General features: G+C 44.0%; 1 protein-coding gene across 1 annotated transcript; it reads right to left on the reverse strand.

Moving 5' to 3' along the window:
* Position 1: 1 nt before the first annotated feature.
* LOC6552680 (PP2C-like domain-containing protein CG9801) lies at positions 2-12,149 on the reverse strand. Its single transcript, XM_001980883.3, has 3 exons — positions 11,664-12,149; positions 2,954-3,267; positions 2-2,884 (listed from the first exon to the last, which is right to left on the reverse strand). The coding sequence occupies exons 2-3, from the start codon at positions 3,085-3,087 to the stop codon at positions 889-891; spliced, it is 2,130 nt and encodes a 709-aa protein (XP_001980919.1). The 5' UTR covers positions 3,088-3,267; positions 11,664-12,149; the 3' UTR covers positions 2-888.
* Positions 12,150-12,187: the final 38 nt, after the last annotated feature.

Genomic DNA, 12,187 nt, shown 5'->3' on the forward strand with positions numbered 1-12,187 from the left:
TAAAACAACTTTCTATGGTGATTGTAAAAGCGCAATTTTCAATGCGTTTACTCAAATATTTATTGCCCAGGCCCGTTTGCCACAGCCCATTTAGCAACTTAAGCTGTGCGTTACAAAGTATATACGCTACCACATTTTAAATTGTATGAGACAGCTGGTGTTACAAAAAGTATATGTTATAAATTCACATCTTAGCACTGGTGTAAAAGTGGCATATACATTGAAGTACGAATGAGAGTGTAAAAATACGGTGTACATTTGTGTATTCGTATTATTTTTTTTGGTAGTTTTAAACATTTGAGGCATTTCTGTCGTTTGCAATTTACAAATAAATGGCTAAAAACTATGGCTGACGAATGAGAACACCAAACTAAAATCAACAAACTTAAGCGAAAGCTATATGAATATTAAAGTTACATGTGAGATATATCACCATGTAAGTATATGAGTGTTTATGTAAATATATATATATATGTGATTCCCAATGGGTACTTCTTGGTCAAAGATATTAACGATTATCTGAAGGGTCCTCAGTTAATTATGTGTAGGTAACCTTTTTAATGGTATCGATATAAATCATTTTAAAAACTATTTAATTATTAAACTTGTAGAAAATAAAAAAAGTTTTGCAAACTAAACAAAGTATTTGGCAAATAATTCAACAAAATTATGTGGACCTACACCTACGACATGTTTCTGTACAAAAATAATCAAATTAATTGGCACTTCTTGCATAAATATATAAATTAAAAGCCAAAACATAATCTTCCAATTTATTGGAGACCCTAAAGAGAATTGCTTCTACTTTCGAGATAGAACTACCCATGACAGAGATGAGTGAGAAAAATTTATAAAAAGCTTAGTCGGCAGTCTAGCGATTTCTCAATTTTAGAAATTCGTCTCCTTAAACTCCTTGGATTGCAGTACAGGCGATATAGCTCCCCCATCGCCGTTTTCATTCCCATTATTGTGCTCCTCTCCGCCGCCCACCGTGTAGGCCATCACAGTGGCATGATCCAGTTTCCCGGGCAATGCTATAAAGGCGCTGCTGTCCACCACCCGCTTCCTGGCCGCGCGATGCTGCATGCGGTTCAGTTGCACCTCGCGCTTGGCGCCATCTGGTCCCGTGGAGAGTTTATAGAAGAGTTCCCTTTGTTCCAGGGTCTTCCTCCTGGCTGACGTTATCATCCTTACAAAATCGATGAGCAAGTGACAGAGCCTGCGGGCCGATACGCAGGGCGAGAACGTGCCGTTGATGCCGTAGCTGAGCAGATCCTCTAAGCGGTACAGGGTGAGAGCATGCCGCTGAGGACCGGTAACGAGTGGCAGTCCTGAGATGGACTTTGGAATGCGTTGCGGCACCACCGTTGGCGGTGGAGCTGATACCAATCCCTGGCGTGGTTCAATGAGCGTTTGGGAGCGCATATACTTCGGCCGACTAGGCGCATTATTAGGCGGACTACCCGCTTTGGACTGCCGTGCTGGCCGCGTGGGTGGTGTCGAAGGATGTAGGCGAGCATAGATAGCGGATGCACTCTTGTTCTGCCGTTTGGGTGCCAAGTTGGCGGGCTTGCCATGTCCCGACGTCTGAAGCTTGACATCGGGCGTCCAGGCTTCGGCAAATTTGCCCACAACGGGATCGAAATTGTCGCTGATTCCATCCGAGGTTAGAAACACTATGTCTCCGCTTTCAATGCAGGTCATCGAGAATGTTAGATTGCTCAGCTCTGGCTTGTTGCCATCAGCCGGTCCAAGGGCACCCAACGCATCGCGCATGTCTCGCATGGAACTGATGTCGTGGGAGGCCTGTGTTAGTTCCCGTACTCCGTGCTTCTTGGAGTACACATAGCCCAGGGAATCGCCAACGTTACACGAGCACACGACATATTTTCCTGGCGCTCCGTCCAGCGGCAGCACCACGGCTATGGTCAGAGTAGACAGGGCTCCTCCAACTTCCAGGATGCATCCGTGTCCCTCCCAAAGACTACGTAGCAAACTCACAAAAACCTCCTGGGTTGTAGTGGCCCGGCACTCCAGCGCCTGGCCGAAAACCGCCCGGTCCAGATAGTCCAGACAACCGTGAACAGCTGAACGGGCGGCCAGGCGAGCGCCATCACCCCAGTTGACACCATCTGCCATGGCCATGGCAGCTGAGTCTCCGCGCACTACCATTCCGTAGCAGTCGGCGATGGGATTGCCCATGGGTTCTTTAGTCAGCATGTTGGTCTCATAGAGCGACACCGAGATTCCATACGCAAAGTCGCACTCCATGCGCCAGTTCTCCACGCCAGCGATTAAAGCTGCTGGAGCAGAGCCTCCCTGGTTGCTCACAGCTTCGCGGAGCAGACGTTCCCGCTCCGAGTTGGGATCCCCATCCGTCGAGACCTCAGTCTTTGCATTTAACACATTTCTATTGTTTTGATCGCTGTTGGCTTTTCCAGCATCTGTGCCAGCAGTCGCCGCGGCCAGATTGGCTATGCTACTCTTGGAATTTTTGCGGGAACGCATCCCCGATGCAGGAGCTGATCCGGATGGCTGTTCCGCACTGCTCTGTCTCCGAGGTCCTGCCGGCGGCCGCCCAAATTTGCTGGTAAGTCGTGTTGAGTTCTGTGTGGCCACCTGAACTGGCGGTGTACTCTTGCGGACGCCATAGCAATCGTCGTTCTCCTGTTGCGTATCTATGAAGTCAATGTCATCCGCGAAGCTGGTGCTCAAGTGCAGTTTGGAGCGCTTGATGCCGGTGAGCCCCTCGTCAGGACCTGTGCATGCGGCTGTTATGGAACAGTTTCCAGCTTCATACGCATCCAACTTGAGAACGGGCATGTCCGTGGGATTCTGGCCATTGTAAATCTCCGGTCCCTCAACAAACTGTCTCTGCATTCGGCTGTCGGTGAAGATAGACGGGTAAATATTTTAGCAACTTCTCCATGCATCCAGAGTTCTATTTACTTACCCCTCTAGATATTTGGTTATGAAGCTACCATCATCATCCTCGTGCTCGCTGGCCCGCCGGCGACCCTCGCGAGGCTCCGCGATGAAGCTCAACTGGCGGAAGTAAGTGGTGACCTTCTGGCGCAGTGACGGCATCTTTAACCGAGTTGCTCCCACCTCCTCACCAGCAGTTGTAGCCCTCCAATTAGGGTTCTCTTAATTGCCAGAGATGGAGGGGCTAAAAAATGGATGCTGGGATGCTGACCAGTTCGTTCACCTCATCAGTGGCAATTGTTGTGGGAGTCGAGTCACTCCAAACGAATCCAGCCGCCGACCCTGCAAACAGAGTTTAATTTAGAGCTTCATTTAATTATCAATAAATTATGCAATTAAACGGGGCAGGGCAAACACGATAGAATTACAAGCAAATTGCAGAGGCAGCCGCATAACTGACATTACTCCCTCCTATAAACAGCCTGCTCCTAATGACGGGATGTGCTTTTTAGTTGCCGCAGGCCCTACATCCTTTCCCCTGGCCACACAAAACCCTTCGCTCATCAGGAGCAGGATGTTAGGGAAGAAATCCAACCCTGTGAATGGGCTTTCACCCAGCTCATTGCGAATGCAGTAGACACTGAACTGATGCGGACACAGAAATCCCATCCTTCCTTCGGGCTTCAGATGACATAGCTTTTAGCAGGGTGCTCCGCATGTGTGCTGAACCAGAGATGCCAATTTCATTCTTTGCCGAACCAACTTGAAATTGTTTACGAATTAACGATGTACTTATTAACTATGTTAAGTAACATTAATGAAATCGAAAGCAGTACCTTTGGGATTTGATTACTCAGAACATTTATTTATATCAGACGTAAATTATACGTATACTAATCACTTTCCAGGATAAAACTTTAAACTGTCCTTTTGTGTGAAATAAATAACTGCCATCACTGATGTGTTGAAGATTAATGAATGGACAAACCAACTGCCTGGGGCGACCTGCAACTCCAGCAGATGTTGGGTTTTCAAATTCTGACAGCTTCAAGTTCGGTTTAAACGGAAAGATGATATCATATAGGGGTAAAATAAAGAGAAGTTTGCTGGCAGAAACACACCGAGGTCTGCTGTACAATTATCTAACTCTCCGTCACAATCGCAGACGACTTTTAATTGCCGTGTTAGGGCATTTAACTACCTGATCCATTCTCGTAGACAATGCAACACCACAGCAGCCTTCATCTTGGCGAGATTACACACACAATAAATGCTAATCTTTAGCAGCAATTGCGGTTGAGATGCTTTTCCTAAGACGCTGCACACAAAACGATTTGTTTAAATGATAAACAACAACAAAAGTCGGCACGGAAAGTAGTTTCGTTGATAGGGGCAATTATTCAAGTGGCCCCTTGTTGTTGCTAAAATTTTCACAAATGCTTTAAAGATATAAATAAAAAAAAAAAAACACAATCAACCACTTTAATTTATGGCGCAAGTACTTCAAGTGACAAATGACTGGTCTATCAGAAACTATGTCGATTACACGTGAATGGTGTGGGACGGAACGCCTTTCTATGCGCTTCTCATAAATGGTACTTAAGCGCACGCGAAAATCGCATAAACCCTGAACCAATTGTTCAAGTTTCGATGAACTTGAACTGTAGGAATCACGAATCAATCAGCGAGTAATGTAATTGAATTTCAATCTGATGGCCACAAGATGTGCGATTTCTTGGCAATTGCTGGGCACTGATCTGATTGCCACCACACCCGCATTCCTTGTGGCAAAGCATTAAAATCAAATTAACCCACATAACCATTACGTGCAGGAGTGGGAGATTTCCCATTACCATATCCACATCTCCCAGATACAAATCAAATGAATTGAAAAGTCGGAGCCGCGGGACAAAGTCGATCGTTGGACGAAAGGGATGGATTGTTGAGTGCCCATGTGCTTATATAGATATAGATATACTTTCTGTGAATGCATTGAGGCGCAACCAGCTGTGTGCACTCCATGCCGGTCCAAGCCAATCAATGCGGATGATTGAAAAGCCCACCTCCACAATGCCGCAAAACAATTCAATTTGGCCGCAACAATGTGCAGCTTGCGATTAAATGTGCTGCCATAGAGATTACAACTGCACCACAAGAGCCAACATCGAAGCTCAGCCACAAGCGTTTTGTAGTTCCCGTCTGGAACTGCTCCAATTTCTTTTCTCCAGCTCTCTACATCTGCTCATCCACGTCAATCAGAGTCGTCATCACTTGACACAAAGGGCATCTGACTGTGACTTACTTCTCAATTCCCCGAGCTATTTAGCTTATGACTACCCATTGTGAGTGCTCACAAATTATTTAAGATCTGGCTTTTGTCCACCTGACGGCACGTGCCGAGAATATGTATAGGTTTTATAGAGATGAAAAGTCTCTGCATCAAGAAGGAAACTCATGTGAGATGTATTTAGCACCCGTTTTTATACCCATTTATTAATTTCAGACGTAAACATGTATATTATTTAACCCGTTACTCGTAGAGTAGATTGTCTAACTCTAAACTCCATTACTCAACTTATCTTAATCGGATTGTGAAGTGGCATACCTCTAAATGTTTCTGGCGCAATTCTCTACAAATCTGCATTCAAATTTAGAAATTTATTTTTAAAAATCTTTAATTGCATTTCACGTCCGTATACAATAATATATGAAATGACACACCCCCAAAAGCAACAAACAAGTCTCTGAGGCATGTGCTCCAATCAATCGACACTTTTCGATTGGATTTCGGGACCATCGAAATTTTCAACACTCGAATCTAATCAAGCGTGGAAATGGGGAAATAGTAAAGAGGTATTGTGAGATCATTGTGCAAGATCTGGGTGGGGCGATCCATAGTGTGTAAAAACAACTGAGTAAATATTATCGCATGTGGCATAGATCTCGTGAGTCTTTCGAAGTTTGTTTATGCCCGAAAACCAAAATAAACCATTTGCGCTTCCTCCAACTATAAATAGTTCTATTGGCCTGCATTAATAGCTGCCACCCATCAAAACAAAATGTCTGGGGAAGTTTTCGCTTGAAAAACTCATTTGTGAGGGCTTCAAAATGCATTTCCTGGCGACTTCGAAATCAGCTAACTTTTCTGAGTTAATCAGATGCGCGGAATTTCTGTTTACACACTGGGTTAATTAGATACTCTGCTCCGCATCGAGATTCTTTTGTGCTCTTTCGGCTTTGTGCATGTGTAAAATGTGTGTGGACTTACGAGGCAGAAGTGCTAAAACCCAGTGCAAACAAACTTCTTTGGGGTCTGAGCTCCAACCAAATGCAAACACACCCGTGACATTCAGAGTCTGGATGCACTTGAGGCATGTTGAAAGCGACGACCAAGTGACAGCGAGTTGTCTGCAGATTATGTGCTATGTTTATGCTGCATATTGTGGAATCTCAAGGTGCAGTTGGTGGGCCAAGCCACAGTCAAAGAAAAAGCCTTAGCATGAGTCAAGTGCAGCTGCTCAAAGCCGTTTTTGTGTGTTTCTGTTTGGGCCAGACAACAAACAACAAGAAGCTATAAAAGCAGAGACACGAAAGTGAAAATTTCTTGCATTCATTGCGTGTTTCTTCGAAAGAAAGTTGAAGGCCGTTGAGCAGTAGATAGATAGAGCTGTCTGCTTGATTACGAGCTCCCAAATATTTCAATCATTTTGAGCGACCCACTTATCTTACTCTTGACGCGAATTCCCTCTTAATTACTTGATCATTTAACGTATAAGTTGTGTAGCTACTCATATTCTAAGACTTCCCTTAATAACAATATATGGGAACAAAACCGGTTGCACAAACCACAGGCACGAGTCAAGTGCTGATTCAACCGCAGTAAAGGCAATCTTGGATAAGTACAAGCCTAATTTCCGTATTTGCAATTTTTCATTTGATGCCGCATAAAAATTAAATGTTAAGTAGCAAATGCATAAAGCAGAATGAACGCATTCCCCAATCCCGAGTTCCAACCATTCTATACAGGAAACTGAAAAGCCTTTGGCATAAACCTTCCCCAATATTTGACCACGTGTTGACTCATTGGACAAGCCGTCAGCTGCATAAATAATGCATTAGACCATTAGACCACAGCACAAAAAATACCCCCACCGGGCCAAAGTGGATCCAACGAAGCCTGGGGCTTCATTAAAATCTGGCAATTAAAATGTTTTACATAATGTAAGCCGCACGAAAACAATCACTAAAGCGTTCCTTCACCTCGGAATGGCGTCGTGAATATGACGCGATATGTGGGGAAACAAAGGAGGAGTTAAGGAGTCTTTCTGCCCGGTTTTCAGAACATTTCTTATAAATTGCCACCTAATTGGCGTGTTCAACATTGGGACTGTGCGTGGTACGCCTCATTTCCTGTTGCAACAATTTGCATTAATGGAGTCTCATTCCGCAGATTCAGTTCGAGATCTCCCCATCCGAATGCGAATCTATTCCCGTGACTGCATCTCGGTGCCATTCAATTGCCGGCGCGATGAAAAGGAAAGTTAAGATCCCTTTGGGGGATTGGATGTGTGTCAAAAGTTGAGAAACATCTTTTGTTTTATGTGCCTTCCATGTGCATTCACACTTAGCGCCAATGCCAGGACCTAAGACCACCCAAACCCACCCAGTTTTTCCCCACTGCATTTCCGCATTTCCGCTTGCATGTTTTCCCTTGCTTTTCCGCTATTGGGGTCGCGCCACTTGGCCCGCTTTTTAGCCACGAAAACTATACTTGAAGAACTTGCCACAAGCCGAATACAATAAACTAAAACTGGGACAAGGCGAAAGAATTCGGGCCTAGAGAAGCAATATCAAAGGAGTGCCGGGGCTTATGTATGGCATTAGGGGTAAATTACCTTTGGACTTGCTGGTATAGTATCGAACCACCCGCACACAAAACATTAAGTATGATTGTTTTTAAAGCCGTATAATTACGGAGAAGAAAAGCCATTCCTACACCATTCGACTAATTGGTAGATTTTTTTGGATTTTGCTAACATCTGGCGGAAAAGTTAACTCCACACACATTTGGCAAGCCCACAAGATAATTTGCATAAATTGAATTGAAGTCTTTACATGTTGGCCAGGTAGCGACAGCTGTCGTCGATTTATGTAGGACTTATATACGACTAATCCTGCATGAATAAATTAAATGGGAAGCCTCAACTAAGTCTGTCTGGCGGCGGATGGGTTTTGGGTTTGGCCTGCGGTGAAGACTTCTTGTCAAGCATACAAATAAGTGGAATCCAAACTCCTGGGGGCAGTCACTCTATGCAAATCTAGCAAAACCAGTAACCAGTTGATGTTGGACGAAGTAGGGACGGTGGACGGGCTTTCGGGGCACTCAACTCACATATTAAATTAAATGTTGATGGCAACAAAGACAATTCAAATGGAGTCAAGGCCCGGGCCAAAGAACTGTGGCAAACAAAGAAACAAACACCAACTTCTCGACTGCCCCGCAGCAATTGAGCAACCAACGAGCCACTTTGTCCGCCCCAGATACCCCGCCCACATCCCAGCCCCTGTCCACCCGTGAAATCTGTTCCCTACCTCCGGCTTCCTCCAGATAATATTGCAGTGTTCGGTGTCAAATGGCTGCCCACTGACGGACTTCTCGGTTTGTCAGGTGCCATGGTTGTTCGCCTACAGTAGAAGGTCTTGAAGTTGGAATTTCTCCTCTCATAAAATTAAAATTTACTGAGATACTTTTCGTTAAGTGCTCAAGATCAAGGAGATACTTATGGTATTCGCTTAATATGATTTTGCTTATGAATACTGAAAGACTGAATATCATCATAATCATTGTCTTCAGAAAGGACGACCATCACAAGGAGCCCTTACTGTACTAGACCTTGCAGCGGGTTAAGTGACCGATTGGCTGTCAGTCCCCAACCAACCACCCTCACCTCTCCGACTTCTAGTTTTAATTTGAATTTTATTCCGTCTCGTGTGGTGGCCAAACGCTTTGGTGGGTCGCTTAGTCATATCACTCGGCTGACTAATCATTGGAAGCGGAGCGTGCTGGGCGAGAAACTTTAAACCCCAGATATACCCCTTCTAATTCCAATCCATTACCGAAATCCCCAAACCGAAACCCCACACAGCTGCAAATTCAATGAACTTTTGCTGGTGTTGACTTTGCTGATTAATTGGAAATTGGCAAAATGTTATTTATTTTCATGCGGCTGGTCTAGCCGCAAATGGATGCTTTTCATCAAAGGCAAAAAGTTCTATAAATGTTCCCAGGCAAATTGGTTTTAATGAGCCGGAAACTTTTTCAGTTGAGCTAGGATTTTTGCGGGATTTTTGGGATGGAAGGAGAAGCCACTTATTGTACCCGATTGGCTTTAAACAAACATGGACATACTATACCGAGACAACTTCTTCAGTGGCTCGCTAATGCATTATAGAAGAATGAACTCCTTTGCAGGCACGGCCGAGCAAACAAACTTCAACTTGCCCGGACCAACTGCGTCATAAAAGAGCCAACGGCAGCGTCATTCGCCATTCGCCATCTCCGTTTCCACCGAGACAACAAAGGATGGTGGACGCCGGGAAGCAGGAGGAGCGGGAGGGGCAGGACCTGGGAAACCCGCCAGTTGTGGATGGAGCGCAGACAGCACAACTTCATGCAACCCCATCCCCTGGGAAAAAACCAGACGGCAGCCAGGAGTCTGTGTGCCTGCTCCTCGGCAGCTCGAAATGAAAAGAAGCCGGCGAAAAATATATAAAATAGAGAAACAAAATATTTTCCCAATGTGCATGCATAGTACAAAGTTAGTTTCAGGCATCTTTGCACCACAAACTACACCACACTCCCCACTACTTTACTTACAAGCGAAAGTGATTGAATTCCTAGGGATTTTGTCGGGCGCCAGTTGAAAAGGAATTTTTGATATGTTTAAGTGCCGAAGTTTCCCTTAAAAAGTTTGGTCTTCAAATGATGTTGGTTTGGGGTGTATAAAAAAAAAATGTTGAAAGTTTTCGAAAGAAGAGATTAACAATGATGTGTGATACTATGAATGTGTGTTTTGGTCTGTAGAAGTTAAGTGTCAATAAAAAACTACACACTGTATGATAATGAGGTTGGCAATGGGAATATAATGCAAAACAGTGCTGGGGAACTATAATTCCTTAAAATAATTGCATTTTTGTGAGATTACCATTTTCCAATTGTAAGCTCTGATAAAACTAAAGATTACTTATCTTATAAACCAATTTGTTTACTAATGATATTGGTCTACAGAAATATGGTAACCGTACTGATGCAATCGCTTTACAAGTGTGGTAGGTAATCCACGTCCTCATACGGAAATCACCCCCAATAGGAAGTTTAGATAATCTTAGATACGCTATCTGCTTGTTGTTTGCCGCATGCATCTACACCCTGGATTCTAAACTTAGTTCCCCCAAAATATCTGACCGGGTTGTCCCCTTAAATTTACAGCTTATATGCGCCATGTTTTTCCCCCGTTTGAATTTTGCCGCAGTTGGTTCTGGTTGCGCCAGAAGTTGTGAAAAGGGCAGACCAGAACGAGTTGAAAGTTCCCATTGGCATGCCCAATCCAAACCATCCTGTCCCTTCACTCCGTGGCCTCTTTTTTCCATTTTCCGTAATTCCCAGCCAGGCGCCATCACGTGTCGGGTTTTCTCCAAGGTATTGGGCTTCGTGGAGAATCGATTTTGTGGCCTGACTAGCCTGTTATCCTTGGAGCGAGTGCTTTCGGCTTGTTTCAGGACATAGAAATAGCCTGGTGCATGTCCAAAAGGCTCGAAGAGAAATTATGCTAGCTGCACTGAAATCCAATTTAAACTTCAGTCCAAAGAATTCAGCAAAGATGGTGTACCACTCAGAAAATCAATTTTAAAACATTTTCTGGTAATCATTTCTTACTTATAATGCACAAGAAACACTATTGTTGTTAAGCTTATATGTATTTTAGTTTGATAAAATGATGGTCCCGCATTTCTCCCAGTGGACTGGTAGTGGTGAGTGCGCAAAGGAGAAGGAGGATGCATCCATCATATGCAACTGAAGTTGGCAGGTAAAAATGGTATAAAATGAACAACTGACATTATAAGTGGAAAAGTTTTTGCCATTTTGCCATACTTTTGGACTGCGTCAAAATGAACTACCTGCCAATGCTACCGTAACCCAATAAATTAGCAAGTGCTCCCCATTTGAAAATTATTGCCACTTTTTACAGTCATTACTATTAGTTAGTTTATAATTATGTGGGTTACAAAGCGGTAAAATACGCCAAACGAAAAACAACACCAGCTATTATCACAGTTTCGAAATACAATAAAGCTTGAAAACCGGTTATTGCACCAAAGAAAGCTGGCTTTTGTTGTTCTTTTTTCGGTTGTTGTTGTTGGAGCAGCTGAGATTTCGCAGCTGCCCGTGAAGTTGAAAACGAAAATAAGAGAAAAAACAAACGACAGGTGAATCAACAGCGGTTCAAGCGCCCACCCCACCCACAATTTGATGTGGGGACAGAAAGCAAAAACAGGAGAATAAAGACGTAAGCCCAGTTGAATGGAAAAATCAAGGCGAACGAACACACACGGAAGCAAAAGCACAAAACAAAAGGCGACAAAAACACGTCGAAGGCGGCAAAAAACTTTGGAGAACCCAAAAATCAATAGAACTTCGAAATATCCATAGCTATGTAACACAGTGCATATTCACTTACAATAAGTGTGCTTTCCTCTTCTGGGTTGTTTTCTTTCTTATCGCTACTTTACATATGTTGGCGCCACTCGCAATGGGAAGTATGTAAGTGCGTGCGTTCCGTTGGTGGTGTGTATAAATATTTAACAGTTGCCGCAGGGTGGTTCCACCGCCAAGAAATTTGCCCTTCTGAATGGAATCCGGTCCGAAAACTAACTTAAATCGCGCTGCACAGTTCAATTTTGTGTGTTGCACTTCGAGTCTGAATTACCAATTAATGTCACTACGAAATGGAACTGCTAACGTATGTTTCGTTCGCTCTGCCGCGGACCGAACGTTTCTGCTCCGATTTGAAATGCGAAGTGAGAATGGCCCAAATAGATAGTGCTGAGCTAACCACTCTCGATAGTATTGCTTATCGAGTAGTCGATAGAACGATTTCCACATCATATCAAGAAGGTAATACCAGCGCTTACACTGACCACCGCTGGGAATGTTCACAGCATTTTGCTACAGAACAAGTGACTAAGAAATATGAGTCAGTGT

Source organism: Drosophila erecta, unplaced genomic scaffold (assembly GCF_003286155.1).
Source record: "Drosophila erecta strain 14021-0224.00,06,07 unplaced genomic scaffold, DereRS2 tig00000000-arrow-pilon, whole genome shotgun sequence".
Lineage (NCBI taxonomy): Eukaryota > Metazoa > Arthropoda > Insecta > Diptera > Drosophilidae > Drosophila > Drosophila erecta.